The sequence below is a fragment of the Furipterus horrens genome, unplaced genomic scaffold, assembly GCF_987537825.1.
Source record: "Furipterus horrens unplaced genomic scaffold, mFurHor1.1.pri manual_scaffold_8, whole genome shotgun sequence".
NCBI lineage: Eukaryota > Metazoa > Chordata > Mammalia > Chiroptera > Furipteridae > Furipterus > Furipterus horrens.
In genome coordinates this window covers 88717695-88738698 of record NW_028327178.1, presented here as the reverse complement: position 1 = coordinate 88738698, position 21004 = coordinate 88717695, and the positions used below count along the sequence as shown (strand labels likewise).

At 45.4% G+C, this 21004-nt stretch overlaps 1 protein-coding gene across 4 annotated transcripts in view; it reads left to right on the top strand.

Moving 5' to 3' along the window:
- The window catches only part of CUNH20orf202 (chromosome unknown C20orf202 homolog), a 25262-nt gene extending 4258 nt beyond the window's left edge, over positions 1–21004 (top strand). For 2 of the 4 annotated variants that reach the window (XR_016512762.1, XR_016512760.1), the window contains exon 4: positions 20102–20161. Coding sequence is in view for 1 of the 4 variants with exons in the window: in XM_090286163.1 (XP_090142289.1) it covers positions 14983–15048; positions 20102–20335 (300 nt within the window). In the remaining 3 variants the exon portion in view is untranslated. Of the gene's footprint in view, positions 1–7843; positions 9118–14908; positions 15049–20101 lie in introns of those variants that run through there. The other 2 variants (XM_090286163.1, XR_016512761.1) reach the window with 2 other exon arrangements.

Sequence of the window (21004 nt, the reverse complement as noted above, 5' to 3'; positions counted from 1 at the left end):
CCATTGTATATTCTTGGCTCCTTCAATGTAAATTAATTTATCTTATAGGTGTGAGTTTATTTCTGGGCTCTCTATTCTATTTCATTGATCTATGTATCTGTTTTTATACCAATACCATACTCCTTTAAATTATATAACTTTGTAATATAGTTTGAAATCAGAGAGTGTAATGCCACCAGTGTTCTTTCTTAAGAGTCTTTTGGCTACTTGGGATCTCTTATGATTCCATACAAATTTTAGGATTGTTTTTTCTAGTTCTATGAAAAATATCATTGGAATTTGATAGTGATTGCATTAAATCTGTACGTTGTTTTGGGTAGCGGGGACATTATAAAAATATTGATTTTTCCACCCTGACTGGTGTGGCTCAGTTGGTTGGGTGTCATCCTGTGAGAAACGCTCACAATAAAAACTGAGACACGGGACTTGAGCAGTAAAGCGAGGCCTTTATTCACGAGTCTGCAGAGCCGGGCGCACCCTCACAGCCAGGAGAATGTGCGCGCCAAGTAGACAAAGGAAACTGGTTTTATAGTCTTAGCTTCCCTACCCTGAAATTGCCACCCTAAAGTGATTATCTTCTCCACCCTAAAATTGCCACCCTAAAGTGATTATCTTCTCCACCCTAAAGTGATTAGTTTCCCCGCCCTAAAGTGAGAGGGATTAGCTTCCCCTCCCTAACGCAATTAGCTCCCCCTCCCCTCTCCTTCTTCCCCGTTTCCCCATTACTGGTTACTCCGGAGTTACAATCTAACACGGTTATCTAAATGCCCCTTTTGTGATTTGTAGATATGCCAGTGCTGTCAACTCCCTTCTCAGAGATCCTTTAATTACATTTGCCCTTTGTTACTAATGACTTTCTACTGGTTTGGGAGTCACTATGTCCTTGTTTCTTACAATCCTGCAAAGCAAAAGGTCACTGGTTCAATTTCCAGTCAAGGCACATGCCTGAGTTATGGGTTCAGTCCCCAGTCAGGGCACGTACGAGAGGCAACCGATTGATGTTTTTCTCTTACATCGATGTTTCTCTCCCTCTCATTCTCCCTCCCTTCCCCTCTCTCTAAAAACACAAATAAATAAATATAAAATAATTCCAATCCACATTTTAGTTATAATGTGTCTTGGTGTGGGTCTCTTTGGGTTCCTCTGAAATGGAACTCTCTGGGTTTCCTGGTTTGGCACATGTTTAGTGGGCTACAGAGCTCCTTTCAAGGAATGTAGGCTGTGGATGCCCTCTTGGCATTCGCCCTCTGCCTTGCTGCAGCCTGCCAGTATCCCCCAGGAAAGAGCTTATGCACTCATCTTGTTACAGAACGCCTGGGCTGCTCCAGTTGAAAACAAACCCACGGGCTCTTTAGTTAGGGGCCCAATTGCCTGCCGCCAAAATTATAACTCTCAATACCAGAGTTTGGTGAAAAGAAAAAGAATTGTTTATTTAACAGTTATATAGATTTAGTTATTTGTGGATTTCTGTTATTAAGTCTTATGCTCTTTAAAACACCCACAAACACATTTCCTTGCCTCCCCCCCTTCCAAACCAGGCTAGTTTTAGGAAAGTCAGAGAAACCGTTTCCCTACTTTCCAAACACAGTTCAGCTTTACCAGCTGCTGCCAATCATTCAATCTGATTGGGGAGGTCCTTTCTGTGCTGTGGTGCCCTCCAGCTCTCAATGCAGAACCACCTGGATTCTCAGCCTCCTTGCAAACTGCCTTCTTCCTGCAAACCGCGTGGATCTTCTCTCCTTCTCAAAACTGCATGGCGAGAGCCTCTTAAAGCAGCCTGGAGACCCCTTCTTCAAGCCACATGGAGAAGGCCCCTTCACCAAGCCACGTGGAGGGAGCACACGAGAGAGCGAGAGCCCGAGAGCGAGTGCGAGAGCCAGAGCGCCAGTGAGAGCCAGAGCCCGAACGAAAGCTTGAGAGAGTCCGAGCTAAAATGTCCGCAGCTGCTTATATATCCCTGACTGCGTCCTCTGACGCAGTGGGCATTGCAAACAGTTCTGACCATTCACAGAACCTCACGCAGGCTCTGTGTGCTTTCCATACCGTCCCCTGGTTCAAGACTCCTCCCATCTACCTGAGGCTTTGGATGCATTAAAGCCATTTTGCATAAGAAAGACATTGGCCACCAGCCTCAGGGATGTGGAGGCATTCTAAAAGCTGCTTCCTTCTCCCCATCCCCCAGCAGCAAACTCTGGGGATTTTTGGACTCCCCTGTTTCTGTAACAATCTGGATCCCTAATTTTTTAAAAATGATTTTATTTGTAGAGAGAGAGAGAGAGGAAAGGATGGAGAAAGAGAAGGTGAGAAACATCAATGTGAGAAACACTGATTGGTTGCCTCTCGCACACACCTTGACGGGGATAAAGCCGCAACCCAGCCATGTGCCCTGATGGGGAATTGAACTGGCAACCTTTCACTTTGCAGGACAACACCCAACCAACTGAATCAGGGCTGGAGCCCTGATTTTTGCAACTGCCACCTAGTTCGTACCTCCATATCACCTGGCTCTTGTGGCCAGCAGGACTTAATGCTTTCAGTCCCACAGATGGGTTATATTTGCATACTTTTAAAAGCTGATGCCGGAAGATCTGGCATCCATTCAGCCTATATTTAGGTGCTGAGATTCTCCCCTTTAGGACGCTGGCAGGTCTTGGCAAATCCTCAACTACTGGGAGCTATTAAGAATATAAGTGGCTGTTTTTCAGCAAGAACCCTTATCTTCCAGTAATTTGCCAAAATGACTAACACAAAGGAAAAGAGAAGAAGCACCCGCTATATGTTCTCTAGGCCTTTTAAGAATATAATAGGGTGCTTGGACAAGTACAACAGTTTGAGAGAACCAAGAGCTGAAGCAGAGCTGAATAACAAAGGTTCATTTCTTACACAAGACCACTCCTTTAAGACTAGAAGATGTGGCTGTTTCATCCACTGTATAGAAACCAACACAGAGAGTCAAGAAAAATGAAGAAACACAGGAATATGTTCCAAATGAAAGAACAAGATAAAAAACCTCAGGAAAAAAAAAATAAAAACCTTAATGAAACGGAGATAAATAATTTACCTGATAAAGACTTCAAAGTAATGGTCACAGAGATGCTCACTGAACTGGGGAGAAGAATGGATGAACACAGTGAGAATTTTAATAGAATATGAGCACCTATTATATGCTGGTTAACTAGATAGACTTCATTCCTACCCTCAGGAGTCTTGTATTCTAGTGGAAGAAAAGGCAAAGTTAATGTAATACTGCTACTGCAGTAAGTGTTACAAGCAGAGGTGCATAGGCTATGTGAGCCCAAAACAAAGGGCTGACCTAGGCTGAGAGATGGGGATGAAGGTTGAGCTGAGATCGGAAAGATGAATAGGAGGCAGCCAGGTAAAGAGGGCAAGGAAAAGAGGCCCAGCAGAGGGACTGGCGTGGGCAAGGGCCCTAAGAGAGTAGGGAGTATGATGACTGTGAGACTTGAAGGAAACTAGAGTGGTTGCCCTGGGGGGCTCAAAAAGGAACGTGGGAGGAGAAAAGGCTGGACTGTCAGCAGGCCAGGTCACTGCAGAACCTTGCAGGCCAAAGTGTTAGTTCTTTATCCCCAGAGCAGTGAGTAGCCACTGATAGTGAGAGTAAAGGGTTAAAATCTTCTCATCTTTTGCATGAGAATTATACCTTTAGTTAACTGTCTAGCACTGTTTCCTTGGAAACACATAAACATATGTCCACTGTGTTACTAGGCAACATTGCTGTGGTAAAAATGACCCCTGAGGAGAAGGCTACAATGATCCATGTAGTAATGGATTAGAATTGGAGATACTAGTATAAACTCATGCTTAGCTTAATATAGATGCAGATGATTCCGTATAGAAAAACATATAGATATGTACATACACCCAGGTTAGTATACATGCATAGATTTCCTTTCTCTGTCAGCCAGGAGGTCCTAGAAGCAATGATACTGCATAACAATGAGCACACCCAGTGCCCAGATCTTGGTTTCTAATACCATTCTGCAATAAAAGGAACCACAGAGAAATGGCTAAGTCTAGGACTGGGGCAGGAAATATACAGGATGAGCCTGGAGCATCATATAGTGCCAGAAAGTAAGGAAGTGCTCAAATAAACCACACACACACACACACACACACACACACAGGTTGAGGAATGTCAAAGGATATAGGGGCCAACTGAAAGAGCTCCGAATGGCCAAACCTGGAAAAGTTTGATAAAATAAATAAAGGAATATTTGATCATAACCTATAAAGTATGCTAAATGAAAAAATGGGGAGAAAAGATAACTCCCATGCAGAATTCCAAATATGTAGATACTCCATCCTCAAGGAGAGGGAATATAACTCACCAGTTTTTAAGTGTGGGCTGAGTATAGTGCCCTTCAGCGAGTATAGTATGAAAGTGAGTCGGGGGTGGGGGTAGAGTAACTTTACAGGGGAGAAACCTGACAAAACTGTTTACCTTAGGTAGGTGATCAAGGTCAACATCAACAGTCAAATCATGTTGATAGTATATACCCTTGATGTGATGTGATGAGAATAGCACTTTACCCTTGTGGTCTTCCTCCCCAAACCCATATCCCTAGTCTAACCATGAGATAAGCATAAGACAAATTCCAACTGAGGGACATTTTAAAAAAACACCTGAGCAATACTCCTCAAAACTATCAAGGTCATCAAAAACAAGGCAATTCTGAGAAACTGTCAGCTTAGTGGAGCCTGAAGAGACATGATGACTAAATGCAGTATGTTGTCCTCAGTGTAATCCTGGAAAGAAAAAAGACATTAGGTCAACACTAAAGGAATCTGAATAAAGGACTTTAGCCAATAATGTATCGATATTAGTTTATTAATTGTAACACATGTATCATGCTCATGTAAGGTATTAGTAATAGAAGAAATTGAATGTGGGGTATATGGGAACTCTTTGTATTATCTTCCCAACTTTTCTGTAACCTAAAATCGTTCTGAAACATGAAGTTACTCTTTTTAAAAAGACCTCTGATTGGTAAATTACACCTGGGCTGGGAGGAATTATAAACACATGGCAGGAAATCATACTTTGGGCCTCATGAGCATGGTGACTTATATAACTGGGCAGCTCCATAGATACTGGCTCTGTGAGACATGAAGCTTTTAAGCCAGGACAGATCCTGTACCCGCTGGATGGGGATTTCATTGCCTTGCACCTGCTCTGTTCTGCTCTGCTGATGGCAGCAAGGACTGCTGCAGAGAGTGGAGTGCCTGATGGCTCCTGTCCTATGTCCTGCAGAGCAGCTCAATGTGAAGTGTGGCGTAGGATCATCTGTTGAGTGTGAGGGTGTAGGTGAACCTAAGAAGACCCTTTGTGGACATTGTAGTGGATGAGGAGCAGGAGAGATGTGGTGAGGAGAGAGATTTGCATTTTGAAAACATTCTCCCTCTGGCTACTCCCAGGTACAAGGGGACAAGGGCGAAACAGAGACCATTTGGGAAGTTATTGTGGTCATGTTGGCATGTGATAAGTCCTCAGGTGATTCACTACAGTTATGTACCTATGAAACGTGTGGGTCTGTGAGAGAGAGAACGGAGACCTCTTATAGAACATTAGAACATCACTTAATCCACAATTTTCTGAAGGGTAGTGGTATGTAACACGATTTTAGGTGTTATATAGATAAATGTATTTTGGTTATCTATTGCTGCATAACAAATGACCCCTAAAACTTAGCAGCTAAAAAGAAAATAATTATTTATTTGCTCACTTGTTCAGTTTGGGCTGGATCTGGAGGGAGGGGGCGACAGCTTAATTCTGCTCTCCTTGGTGTCAACTGGGGTGGTACAAACACCGAGGAGCTGACTGGAAAAGCTCAGACTTGGCCATGTATCTGGGGACTGTTGTCACTGTCAGCAGGGTTTTTCTCTTCTCTTCCACACCATCTCTCCAAGTGGTTAGCTTGGGCTTCCTCACACAATGGTGGTCTCAAGGTCATCCGAGTTTTGTATGGGACTCAACTTCCCCAAAAATACAAAAGAAGAAGCTATTAGAGCTTCTTAAAGCTAAGGCTGAGAACAGAGACAGGTCACTATTGCTGCTTTCTGTTGGTTTAGTGCAGGTCGGAAGCCAGCCTAGATTCAAGGGAAAGGGTCTACATAAGGGTATGAAGCGTGGGTCATTGGGGGCATAACAGTCTACCACTGTCTACAGTATATCTATATCTCCACACACTCATATGTATATGTGTATCCATTTTAATGGCTAGGCATTTTAATGTGTTTTAGAAAAAGATATAACTAGCTCATGAAACTAAAGCTATCACAGATAATACTACTTAGAGGGAGGGCAGAAAAATAAGTCTACATAAAATTGGGACAACATATAATATGCTGGTTTCCCCCAATATCCACTCTCCCTTTCTTTCACTGGGATATGATCCTTGATCAGTGCTAGCACAGTGCACTCAAAGTAAGAATTCCACTTCCCAGCCCTCCTTGCAGTTAGGTGGGACCAAGTGGACAACAAGCTGTTAGAATATCAGAGAAGGTGGGGTGCGGGAAAAATGTTATTTAGTGTTCTTAAAGGAAGGGATACGCCCTCCCGCTTCCCCTTGAGTCATTCCTGCTGCCAGCATGCAGTCCTGGTGGTGGAAGCTGAAGCAGCTGCATTGGACTATGAGGTGAGAGGATGTTAAATGGGAAGCAACATGGAAACACCACCCCGGGAGAGTTTCCCATACTTCTGTCTGTTAGAGAAATAAACTCCTGTCTTGTGTAAGCTACTATTCAAATTTTCTGTCACTCAGTAAAAAATTATTACTCTCTAACATGGTCAGTTTAAAGACAAATATCAGTAAAGCAAAGCAGGTTTGGTAGGCAAAAAACTGAGGAGGGGGTATGTGAGTAGCTGAAGTTTGAAAAACGTAGATCAAATCTGACCCCTCTGTGTTCCAGGTGAGAAAACTCTGAAGAGAGCCTGCAGTGTGCCCAGGAGGGTGATATAAAAGAATAGCCTTGGCAAGATTGAGATTTCTCTAGGTGAAGGAAGGGGGAGAAAGGAAAAGTATTCCTGGAAGAGGGAACAACACTTAGCAGTCTCAGATGAAACAATAGTAACAAATTACTTGTGTGTTTAGTTGGCAATCGCTTATATAGGCCTCCCTGTATGCCAGGCACTGTTTTAACTGCTTTATAAATATTAACTGAATCATTTAACCACCTTATCATGTAGATGCTGTTATTATCCCCATTTTATAATGAGAAAACAGAGACACAGAGTGGTTAGTAACTTGCCCAAGGTCACACAGCTGTTATACCGCAGATCCAGGATCCAAATCCAGACCCCAGTTCAGTGCCCGTAGCCACTCTGCTGGGTGCCATCATGCTTTTCAAAGCACATGCAAAATTTCTACTTGTTAATACTATCTCCAATTTCACATTTGGGAAAATTGAGTGACAAGAGAGAAGAAACTGTCCTATGACCACACTGAGGGTTAGTAGAAGTATGAGCAGAACCAAGGGCTCCTGACTTCCAGATTGATTTGGAGACTCAGACATACCTAGAGTCCCAGGGCTGACCTGCTACGTGCCTCCTCTCCCCACCCCATTCAGGTTCATCTGTCCCTGAGCATCTTGCTGAATCTGGGGTCTGGGTTTGTTTACTTGTTTTATACTCATCCTCTGGCACCAGCCTGGCTTATCTGGCTTTCCCAGAGCTCTGAAGCTTTTATGGAGTGGCTCCGATATCATGGTAATAGGACATGAAGTGGTGGCCATGGCCAGGCCCTGAAGGGAGTGACCACACACATGCCCACATGCATGCACATCTTTAGCCAGCTTGGTTGACATTCCCTTCCTCTCCACCCAGTCTGTCTGAAGCTCCTGACCTTGGGGAATGAAAAGCCTGGGTGCTGAGTCCTCTCCCTGCCCTGCAAAGAGAAAGAAGAGAAATCGAGGTCCACATCCCCAGCCTCTGGAAGAACAAGTGCCTCGTCCTGGCAGTTCCATGAAGACAGGAACCCTGTCTCCTCTCATTCACGTGTCCTGCTCCGCAGGCCAGCACAGAGCCTGGTACACGGGAGGTGCTGGATTCGCTGGATTTCAAGCCATCCTCTTAGGAGAAGATGAGCCCAGGGAGAGAGGAGGAGGGGCTTTGATGGAGCCCCTCTCCAGGTCTGGTCCCTTGCAGGGCTTCACATGTGTTATCTCACCTGGTTCCCCCACCCCAGCTCTGACAGCTCGCTAACTTGGAGTTCACCTGGGGAGGGAATTGTCGCTCAAATCAATCACGAAGCCTGCCAAGGGACACTCTTCCCACTTCCCCATTCTGCTTCACCAGGGTCCCCACCACCTCGTCAGGTTCAGAGGCTGTCCTTCCCTGACTTAAGGACGTAAGACTGTATACTGAATGCTTGGGCGTGGGACAGGTGTGCGTGGGACACACATTCACAGGGCACCTGTGTACAGGACGCTAATGTCCAGCACAGGTGTGCTCTAAAAGAGGTGCCCCGGGCTCATGTGTACAGGGCACATGTGGTTAGGATGCGTCATAGGTTGAATTCCCCCAGAATTAGATCTGAGGCAAGAATTTGAGGGCAAGTGGTTGATTTGGGATGTGGTCCCAGGAAGCACAGGAGTGGAGTGGAGAAGTGAGACGGGAAGGGGAAGGTTCCCACGCACTGCAGGTGTGTTGATAAGCACATGACCACAGTGGGCAACTGGAGCTCCATCCTGCTGGACTGAGAATTGTCCTACCGAGAAGCTGAAGGAAGGGAGGTGTTTACCCACCAACACCTAATTGTCCCAGGCTGTTCCCAGCATTTCCAGCCTGCCCTCCGCCCAGAGTCAGGTGTGCTTTGCAGCGGGAAGCCTTGGGCACGTATGGAGAAGGTGAGCGTTGGGGAGAACAAGTGGGACCCTGGCAGCGTTTCCTAGAGAACACAGGAGTATTGAGCATGTGCTCAGGACCCATGAGTACACAGGTATGGGACACAAGCAGAAGACAAATGACTGGCTTACTGGCCTTGCTTGTCTAGGCCAAAAGGGGAGCCTGCTGGAAGGGGGTTAACCGCTGTAGAAGGAGAGGCAATGTTGGGACCCCCAAGTCAACATCACTCCATCCCCATGCTCCCTTGGTTTGCAGGCTGGCGTGTGCTCACGTGGGAGGACGGGAGGGTGGGAGGGTTTGAAGGCTCTAACATGTGGAAGCTTCTCTTTGCTAAATGTCTATCTCCTTCGTATTTTACTAAGTAGGGGTGAGGACTGAGGTGCCTAGGATAGGAGAGGCGACAGCCCTAAGGGCGGGTAGGACCTTAGATTGGGAGTCAGAAATGCAGGCAGAGCTAAATGACATCTCTGAGTCACTTGCACCATTCAAGAGGTGTGCCTCAGGGCAGGTCACCTACAACTCTTGCATCTTGGTTTCCTGTCTGCCCTGTGAGCATCATGGAAGTCCTCTGTCTGCTCTGAACTTTGCAGAGCTGTTATGAGGAGCAGATCAGGTCATGAACAAGAAAACACTTGGAAGGAAATAAAATGTAGGGGTGGAGGGAGTATAGAAAGGGCCTGAGTAGGGGAAACCAAGGACCCTAACTGCTGTTGCTATGTTTTGGGTACATTGGTTTGACTCCTCTATTGAAGGGAAGATGAAAATAGTGGGTTTTTTGTTTTTTTTTTTAAGATTTTATTTATTTATTTTTAGAGAGGGTGAAGGGAAGGAGAAAGAGAGGGCGAAAAACATTGATGTGTGGTTGCCTCTCACGCACCCCCAACTGGGGACCTGGCCCGCAACCCAGGCATGTGTCCTGACTAAGAATTGAACCTGCAACCCTTTGGTTCTCAGGCCAGCGCTCAATCCACTGAGCCACACCAGCCAGGGCTAAAATAGAGTTCTTAATAAAACAGAACTTAATTCTCTCTTGTGTAAGACTATATCTGGCAGTTAAGTCTGGCACGGTGGCTTCACCAGTCACAAGGGACCTGGATTCCTTCTGTCTTATTGCTCTGCCACCCTCTGCTTTGTGGTCCAAGATGGCTGAACCCCCACCAGCCCTTACGGCCACATTTCTGTCAGCAGGAGGATGAGGGAAGAGTCAGGAACCGTCCTCCTTCCTTTTAAGGGCACAGCCCAGAATTTGCACAAATCACTTGCATTCATATCTCATTGGCTAGGATTTAATCGCATGGCCACACTTACCTGCCAGAGAGTCTGGGAATGTAGTCTTCTGCTATGTGTGACTAGGAGAAGAGAGATGGAAGGACAACCTATTTTTGTCACAGCTGCTGAATTGCTTGGGAAACTCATACCTCCACTTGAGCCATAGTTTCTTCATTTGCACATTCATTCATTCCTTCCTTCATGTATTCATTCTAATATGTGCCAGACTTGTGGTATAAAGTACAATTTTTGAACCACCTGACTGCTAATGGGTCCTCTTAGGTATAAGGTATAAGGTCTTCCTTGCTCACCGCTACACTCCCAGCAGCCAGGGCAGGGTCTGATGCATGGAAGCCGTGTTATTAGCTGCCCATGGATGATGAGTGGATATGATTCTGGTTTTTGTATTTGGCGAAGACATTTATCCTTACTCAGAGTTTAAGTTCCTGCCCTTTCCAGGCCTTCCCTTATCCCCACGTGCCAAGCCTTTCTGAGCCTATGAAATAAAATGTGCTTTGAGCCAGAATCCTAAGAGTGGGATTAAAAATAAATGAAAGTGTATCAAAACAAGTTAATGAGGAGAAATGACTTTCCAGGGTAACTAGGTGTCAGCGCTTGAGGCCAAGGACAGAGCGCCAGACTGATTGCCACGCACTCCTATCAAGCCCGCTGCTGTGTTGGGCAGAGCAGCCACCAGGCCTGCCCAGGAGGGCCCAGCTTGGGCCCCTGCTTGGCTCTCCAGCACTTCAACACAACAGACAAGACCTTCCACACATGCCTGGGGGAACAGATTTTAATTCCAACCCTGTTGCTTACCTGCCAGGGGATCCTAGGAAAATCCGCACCTCTTTTGAGTGGCAGTTTCCTTATCTGAACAAAGGTGCTACTAATAGGATCTATCTGTAATCAGCTGTAAAATGCAAATAACAGTGGTAGCTTCCTCATAGCCAAAGGGCCCTAAACTTTCTCAGTTCACAGCACCCTTAGCATCTCAGTAATTTTTTTCACAGTGCACCAGGCCCAGAGAAATACCTAACAATTGTTTATCAAGCAATTAGTTTGAAACACCTTAATAATTATAGTTTGCACAGTGCTCAACAGATGTTATTGTGTTTCCCTTGAAATTTTAAAATATTTTGCAATGCCTCTGTGAGATTTCTGCCATGCCTCAGGGTGCCTTGGCGCATGGTTGGAGAATTGTAGCCATACAGTGTTGAAGAGGAAATGAAGTTATGTATGGCAAGGGCTTAGCATGATAATCTGGTCTGGAGTGGGAGATAAATAAATGCTGGTTGTCCTACATTATCCTTCAAGTGTCTGGTTCTTTCTGGGTGTCCTGCCACTGCCACCCAGTCACACTTCCTGTCTCCAGCTCCCGCCACCTTCCCTCTGGCACCTCCAGGCCTGTGGCCCCACTTCTGAACTAGCTTCCTTTCTGGTGCAGAATTGTTGGTTCACTTCTTCACCCCTCCCCAACTCCACACACTGGATGTGACCACTTCCTAAGTGAAGTGTACATCCCTGCCCCTTAACTTGGGGCTTGGCCATGTGACTCACTTCGTCCAATGGTGTGTGTGTGAGAGTGACAGTGTGACAGTTCTGAGCTTAGTCCTTAAAGAGGCCTCAACTAGTTCCATTTGCTCTCTTGTCCTTCACCATTGCAAAGGGAAGAACATGCCCCAGTGGCCCAGTGAAGCAACCTCAAATCTGTAGATCTGAAGTCTAACATAGACCATCCCAGCCAACCCACAAACTCAAAACCGAAAATAAACAATTGTTTGAAAGTGTGGAGTTTTGGAGAGGTTTGTTCTTAGTGTGTCCTTCTTACAATCCAAACTTTGTATCTGTGGCAAATTCACATTCTCCAAGACAAGGTCTGATTGGATCATTTGATCAGCACCCAGAACACAGTTCCTTTCACACCAGTCACTGACCAGCCGAGCATCTCCTTCCTGCCAGTCTGTAGATGACTCAGACGACAGCCTTGGGCAGGGGCACCCATCTCAAATCCAGGTAGTTGCCCCAAAATGACAAGGTCACATGATGCAAAGCCTGGTAACCTGCCGAGAAGAAATCATTTCTGGCTCCTGCGTTCTGAAGGGGTGTGAATGTGGCAGGCCCAAGTTTCTCAGATCCTCTTTGGTTCTAAAGGGTGACAGCTGGTTCTGGCTGGTGAGACCCAGTTGGTTGGAGTATCATCCCATAGACCAAAAGGTTGTGAGTTCAATTCCAGGTCAGGGCACATACCCAGGTTGCAGGTTCAATCCCTGGTCAGGGTGCCTATGAAAAGGCAACCAATCGATGTTTCTCTCTCACATCTCTCTCTCTCTCTCTCTCTCTCTTTCTCTCTCTGTCTCTGTTTGTCTCTCTCTCTCCATTCCCTCCATTTCTGTTTTAAAAAGCAATTTAAAAAATATCCTCAGGTGAGGATAAAAAGAAAGAAAAAGAAATTTTGAACAAAAATGTGACAGCTGGACAAGGAGAAATTATATATAAAGTTTTCTCTCATGTGGCTGTCAGAATGCATCTCAGGCTGTAAAACCTCTTTCTTACAATTCAATTTAGTAACTCTTTAGAGCCTCATTATACCAAAGGCAGAAAGGACGAGGGCTAAGTTCACATAGAAAGTTTGGTAGAGCTGGGTTAGAACCCAGGTGTCCTGGCTTCCTGTCCGACTCCCCTTCACCCCCGTCCATTTCCTACTCGGAAGGAGCCCCAGGTCCCACTGCTGAGCAGTGAAGCCCCTTCTCCAGCCTCCCTGATCATCTGGGCTGTTCTTCCATACTCCACTGAGTGCCCACTGCTGGGAAGAATTCCAAGCAGCTCTTTCCTCCCACTGAGTCCCAATCTGCCTCCCCATGTCCTGTACCTACCGCCCTAGCTCTCAATTCCAGAGCTACACTAAATGTGCTCTTTTTTCCTTTAATTCATAAACGTTTGCTATGATTTTTATGTCTATAAATTCTATTTGTTTCTTTTTCAAATCTGCCTTTTTATAGAGGTATAATTGATATACAACAACATATTAGTTTCATGTGTAACAACCTGATGGTTTGATATTTGTTTGTATTACAAAATGATCACCACAATAAGTCTAGTTAACATCCATCAACATACATAGTTACAGAATATTTATTTCTTGTGAGGAGAACTTTTCAGACTTACTCACTTAGCAACTTCAAATATGCAACACGGTATTGTTAACTATAGTCACCGTGCTGTATAGTACATCCCCATTACTTATTTATTTTATTACTAAGTTTGTACTTTTTGACTCCCTTCACCCATTTTGTACACACACACACACCTATGCCCACATCTGGCAACCACCAATCTCTCAAACCTGCCTTTTTAAAATAGTGTCTTTATTCTTATGTTTTTGATTCCTTCTTGTATGGCTTTACTTCTTTTCAAAAATACATTTTTATCTTCATCTGAAGTTCTTAGGGGAGGAGGGGTCTGATTCCGCTGTTGAATGTGTCTGCTGACTCCCCCTTATGGTGGATTGCTTCCCTGTGTGTTTTGTAATTTCGGATTATGAGTTCATCTTCAGGGGAGTTTTATCTGTGGACGGCTTGTGTTGCCTGGGTTGAGGGAAGTCCTTCCAAAATGGTTTGAATTTGTTTCGCTAGTCACCTCAGCTCTTTATCTGGGATCATTATGTTAATTCTTAGTTTGGGGTTCCTAGCTCATGTGGATAGTATAAAAAGTTGTCAGAAACCTACATGAGAATAGGTCCTACTTATTTTCATCATAATATTAATTTGATTATTGTTTGGTTTTGTCCACTCTGATGCCAACTCAGGAAAGCAGAGCCTTAGTCTCTCTGATTTTGAGCTATATCCCCAGTGCCTGCAGCAGAACTTGGCACATAGTAGGTCCTCATTAAGTGTTTGTTGAAAGAGAATTAAAGGATATCCACTTCATAGTGTGTTGTGAAGAATAGACGGTGTGTCAGGACTATGTTTGTCCAATTAAAAATGAGGTTTATTGTCTCACAAAACAGGCAGATGCTTCAGGTGATTCTGTGACGCAGTGATTTCAAATGCCTGTGCGATTTTCTTGGCCTTTGTCTTAAGGTTGCAAGGTAGTTGCTGCAACTCCAGGCATCACCTCCGCATTCAAGGCAGAAGGATGGGGAAGAAAGTAGGAATAAAGGGGGAGCATACTGACATTTTTCCCTTTATCAACTAGGTAAAAGTTTTCCTAGAAGTCTAACAGTAAATTTTTGTTTTGATCTCATTTGCTAGAAATGGGACACCTGGGCTTTCCAGAAGCAAGGGGACTTGGAGAGTGAATGTTTCCCTTTATCTAGAGTCTATGGATAGGTGAGGAAGGGAGGGAGGGGATTGAGATGGGGTATTTGCCCCAAATTTATATATATATATAAAATATAGTTATATATAATATATAACAAATGAGGTTTTATATATAAATAATAGAGATATTTTATAGAGAGGTTATAGATATATATATCTTAGAGCCTTCAGAAGGGGACACCAATTCTTATAACAATTACCATTTTATCATATACTGTAAAGCTTTACAGTCTCTGTGATCCTATTAACATCAGATCTTGGATTCTGGAACTCGCGGGCACTGAGGCGCCGATATCCCAATGGTCTCCCTCCCACCCTCCCTCCTTTTTCTCTTCAGAGCACTGACGTCCTTTAAAAAAAAAAAAAAACCTACATTTTCCAGTGTGAGCCACTTCCTGATCTCATTAACTTCATCCCGGTGACTTGGCCAGACCCTGCTTCCAGCCTGGAGCAGGCAGGAGAGTGTGTAAGTCAAAGGTCTCTCAGGCCCGTCACCAGCTCCGCGTCCAGGCCCCTCCCAAGGACACTGAGATGAAAACAGAAGGAGAGCCAGCCCGGAACCTTGGGCAGACCCTGGAGTGGCTGAGAAAGGAGCTGGTAAGGCTTCTCATTTCTTTTTACCTGATGCCTCCACCCCAAATATTCCAAGGTTTGCAGACGCCCCTGTCCCAGGTGCCCCATTGGCTGGGACAGAGGCTGCAGGCTGGGGTGCAGGCCCTGCGGGCACCCCTCTGGGACCTGCCATGCAGTGCATAATTGCCATCTCAGGGACAGGGATAAGTAGGTCATGGCCTACATAGGAGGCCCTGGGGGCAGTGCTTGCCAGACTGGTTTTAGAATTATACTGAGTCCTGGGTATGTGCCCACCTCTGCTTCTCTGTGGCTGCTGGCCAAGTGGCTCTCCCTCTTTGAGCCTCAGTTTCCTTATCGTAAGACGGGGATAACAGTAGTACCAACACTGCAGGGGTTACTGTAAGAATTTGGTGAGGCTGTGGTGTAATTCACTCAGTGTCTGCTTGGCACATCTACGTTGGCTATTACTGTCCTGACCCCGGTACACGTGGAGTGCACTCACTGTCCTAGCCTGGGTATACGCCACACCCACTGGGTCAGGATTGTTATAAAGCAGAGGCTCGCACAAAGATTGGAGTACTAACGATTTATTTGGAGGTGCAAGCTCAGAGCATTGAGAGTGAGGGAAATAGGGGGTGGAGGCAAAAGCCAAGGCTATGGGAAGCCAGATGATGCCTTGTGTTACCAAGCTGACTGCCACCTGAGCAGGAGTCTTAGGGACCCAGCGGATCCCTCCACAGCTGGTTTATCTGGTTGCAGGATTTCTCTGCAGGGGTTGAAGGAGGAGCTGCACCCTGGAAGAAAGAGAAAGAAAAGGAAATGTATCTGCCCAGCTCACTCCTGTCTCCCATTGTCTGACCGGGAAGGTCCACCCAGGGGGTACTAACTCTCCTGAACTGAAACAACTCTCCTGAGTTCTGTTTCTTGATCTCTCAATGGCTGCTCAGGTGCTAGGCCTTATGCCTCTCCCTGTGGTGTTTTCCCCAAGTTCAAAATTAGAAGGGTTCCCCAAACTGTGTGGGGATATCCGCTAAGAGCAAGAGGGAGGCGATTCAGGGAAGCTCAGAAGGCACACAGAGGTTATATCCCAATACACCAGATTCTCCTTCTCAGGAAGAACAGGCAGGATTGTCCAAAAGTGAACTTTCTGGATTGCTATGCAACAGATCAACTGGGATCCCAACCCCATCCTCAGCCCCAGCTAGGTGGGGCTGACCCAGTAGGGCTTCTCTTGGGACCAGGGGACTCCAGCACCAGGAGCTGCAGCCCGTTAGAGTCCTCAGGCTCCCAGAGGCTGGCCAGCAGGACTTCCTCATGCTCCCCTAAACATTGGGTGCCCATGCTAAGACTGCTTGGTGCCTGCACCCAAAGTGCCAGCTTCCAACTGATAAATTCCTCTCTCCCACCCTGTAGAAAGGGGGAACAACGCCTCCCAGGCCCAGACACCTTCCTGCATGTGATGCTGAAAGATGGGAGCCTTGAGTCTTCTCTTGCTAACTCCTGACTTGTGAAGTTCTCAATCAAGCCTGTTTTTACCTCTTATCACATAACTCCATAAGGTCACCTCTGGAGCCCAGCCAAAAAGCTTCTCTTGACTGTCAGGGAAGAACCAGCACTAGACAGTCACTTTTTGAGGCAGAAGAAAACAATAACACCAAAGACTACTATGGACCAAAGTCCAGTGCTCTCCCTCCTTCCTTGGGATCATTTAAGCCCCGAAGTCCTGGTGGGATCTAAAAGTGGGGAGAGACCCAGTGACCTCACTTCTGGGAATATATCATAAAAAACCAAAACATTAATTTGAGAGGATATATATGCACCCCCGTGTTCATTGCAGTGTTATTTACAATAGCCAAGATCTGGAAACAGCCCAAGTGCCCATCAGTAGATGAGTGGATTAAAAAAATAACAACTGTGGTACATTTACACAATGGAATACTACTCAGCCATAAAAAAGAAGGAAATCTTACCTTTTGTGACAGAATGGATAGACCTGGAGAACATTGTGCTAAGTGAAGTAAGCCAGTCAGAGAAAGACAAGTACCATATGATCTCACTTATATGTAGAATCTAATAAACAAAATAAACTGATAAACAAAATAGAAAAACAGTCATGGATACATGGACAGATTGACAGCTGTCAGGGGGGAGGGAGGAGGGGAGCTGGATGAAAGAAGGTGAAGGGATTAACCAAGAAACATGATCTGTATAGACACAGACAACGGTGTGGTGATAGCCAGAGGGAAAGGGGGGTGGGGTAGGTGGAAGAGGGCAGAGAGGGAAATAGGGATGGAAAGAAACTTTGCTTAGGACGATGGGCGCACAATGCAGTGTGCAGGTGATGTTTTGTTGAGTTGTACACTTGAAACCTGTATGGTTTTGGAAGCCAGTGTCACTCTAATAAATTCAATTTAAAAATAAATAAAGTAAAAGAGGGGAGAGAGCTGCAGGCGTTTGTGACAAGGCACACCAGCTGCGTAGCTAAGTGGCATTCATTCAGAAGGACAGAGCTACACACTGCAGAGCTCGAGCAAACTGAGCCCAAAGCCTGCCCTTGTACAGCACCTCTCGCCTTGTGAGACAGGACACTTCCCTAGTGTTGAGGCCAGTTTAGCCTGGGTTTTCAGCACTCAAAGCCAAGGACAGGGACTCCACCAGCCTCTTCACACTGCTTCCGGGCCCCATTGTGTCCTCATGAACATGTACCCAGACCTGGTGCTAAAGGCTGGACGGAAAGAAAAGAAAAAAAAAAATTGTTGGAGAAAAACCCTAAAATTGAAAAAACTCAGACTTAACATCTTCCCAGTAATTAGGAAGGGATGACCCTGCTACCACCAGAGGTGCAGCTGGAGGAATCTGTGTTCTCGGGAGTGGTCACCTTCAAGTGTCCTATTTCTAGCCATCTACTCTCTTGGTGGCATTACTACTGCTGGAGTGGAGGAAATGGGCTTTGTCTTCTTATTTGTGAAGTAATTAGTTTGCCATGAAAGTAGAAATAAAAATACTATTTTTAATGGTGAAATAATTATGTTTTAGAGAGAGAGAGAGAGAGAGAGACAGAGAGACAGGCTGAGGATGTGGGGACCCTATCAGCTGTGCCTCAGGCAGCCTCAGGAGGGAAACCTATTCCCGTGGTCACCTCTGCGGGAGGACCCTGAGCTGTCACATAGCGTGGGGTGAGGTGGGGGCAACTTTACACGAGATGCCCCATTGCAGCTTTTACATTTTATATCATGAGTAAGAACTACCTAGTGAGAAAAAATAATTTTAACATCTTACATGAGGAAGCATAAGGGAGAAAACATCTAGGGGAAAACACCCCTAGGGAAAAACGAGAGGAGTGGAGATGGTGAGGGAAGATTGTAGAGTCTTGAAGCAGCAGTTCTCAAAGTGTTTGGTCTTAGAGCCCTTCACATTCTTAAAACTGGTTAAGGACACCAAAAAGCTCTGTTGACATGAGTTATAGCTATCAACATTGATTAGATACAAAAATTGAGAAATTTTTAGCACTTGTTTATTCATGCATTTCAAAATAGCAATAGTAAACTCTTTACATGTTAATAAAATATTTTACTTAAAATAACTACATTTTTTGCCCGGGCCAGGTAGCTCAGTTGGTTGGAGCATTGTTCTGTGTACCAAAAGGTTGCTGGTTCAGTTCCCAGTCAGAGCACACGCCTAGGTTACAGGTTCGATCCCTGACTGGGGCACGTATGGGAAGCAACTGATCAATGATGTGTCTCTCTCACATCGATGTTTCTTTCTCTCTGTCTCCATTTCTACCTCTGAAATCAATAAACATATCCTCAGATAAGGATTAAAAAATAGTAACAACAACTATATTTTTCAAAGAAAATATCTAATGAGAAGAGTGTCACTGTTTCAGAATGTTGCAAATCTCTTTAATGTCTCCCTTAATAGAACACAGCTGGATTCTGTCTGCTTCTGCCTTCAATCTGATGCCACATCATATCCATGGCTTCTGGAAAACTTCACTGTATGTTCATAAAATGAAAGTGAAAGGGCAATACTGTTTTAGTATTGTAAGGAAAGTAGCTTTGACCTTGCTGACTCCCTGAAAGGGTTTTTGGGATCCAAGGATTCCCCGGCCCTCATACTGAGAATCAGTGCTCTAAAGGGCTCCTGCCTGCCTGCAGGGTGAACTTCACTTTTCCTGTGAAGTCACTACCACCTTAATAGCTATAAAATGATTTGTTACAGAGAAGATTATAGCACGTAAGTGGGTCTGTAAATAAGAAGAAGAATATTTAATATTGACGATGATGATGAAGATAATCACAGACCTTGGTAGTACAGCATGTCATATTTTAGATCAGGAACCAATTCATTCAATCCTCATAATGTTACTGGACCAAAGTCTGTGTGCCCAGTGTTTCAAAAGGCCAAAACTCAAAATGCCAAGGTTTGGAGTAAGGAAAGGTGTAATGATCAAGAAGACATCAACCAAGAAGGTGGGAGACCTGGGAGCAGGGGGTGTGGCTCAAATCCATCTTGCTTGCTGGACTGGGTTAAGGGTTTTTAAGGGATTAAAGGAACATGCATGCCAAAGTGCTGGTGGGGCAAGTTTTAATTGGAGGACCTTGGTACTTGGCCATTTATGGTAAAGGGGCATCAACATTGGGTCTTCCTGGACAACAGTCACCTGACTTCTGAAAAGGTTCCAGTTTTCAAGTTCTAGTTATGTCCTGGTCCTTTGGTTCCATGGGGGGTGAGGTAGGGTGGAGTGAGACTTTGGTTCTTGATACAGCTGGAGGCCAGAGTTCTCTCCTCTGTGCCATGCCCCAGCTGCATGATTGTGGTCTTGGTCTGTTATCTTTGAAAAGCAACTCAATATCTTGTTCAACAGTGTAGGACCACTTTGAGCTAGTTACAATAAGACCTTTGAAAGGTGAAGTAATTTGCTTTCCACTTTCCAGAAGAAGAAACGGAGGCTTTGGTGGAACCAGCTTCTGCGAGGTGGTGGACTGATCTCTAATGGGGCAGTGACGGGAACGAGCTTCCTGGGGGAATGTCCAGTACTCTGTCTGCTCCCTCAGAGATTTGTTTTCTCTCCTAGGCTGAGATGCAGATCCAAGACCAGAAGCTCCTGCTCACACTGAGGCATCTCCACAGTGTCCTGGAGGAGCTGCGCTCTGAGAGTGCCCAGTGGGAGGATGCCAGGTCCAGTGGAGGGACATCACCCATCAGAGGTCGAGCAGACTCCGAAGGAAGGGGTCACCATCCCATGTCATCCAGGCGGCTGGCCCAGCTCCTCCAGGGGGTAGACAGCAGACGAAGCTCTCTCCCTTAACTGGCTAGAGGTGACCATGGGCTTGAACTCTCCCACCACTAGTCTAAGTTTTGTGATGTGGGGGGAGAGCCCTGGAATGGGAGTCAGGAAGTCCCTAGGTTCACCTCTGACGTCATCCAATAAGTGTCCCTGGACCCATCACTCAGCTTCTCTATGTCACTAGATCCTTTCTGGCATTTATCAGCATTTTTGGTGATATACAAAATTGGATGTGAACATGCTTTGGAAAACATGTTTTACGTGAAATAGTCCTATCCTTAGGCATTTCTCAAAAAATGATTGTTAAAACAAAGAGCTTCATATGTGAGGATATTCATCTAGCTTTGCCATCATGAAAAACAGAACGCTGTGAAATGACATAATGGTTGTTTGCTGTTTTCCCAGCAGGCCTTCTCTTGCCCCTTTATCTGAAAGCAACAGAACCTGTCACCCTCTGGCCATAGGGATGGACATGTGATCACGTCTGCCCAATTATAATGCACGGTCACCCTAACAACATGATTGGCCCAGTGTGTTGGCATGTGATTCAACACAACTAATCACAGCCCTTCTCTGGGATTTCTAGCTGGATACTTGCTCTACTGAGTTGCAAAGCTGGGGCTGCCAGTGGCCATGTTCCCTGCCAGGTGAGGAAGACCTGTCTGTGCTAGGAAAGAAAACAACTAATCT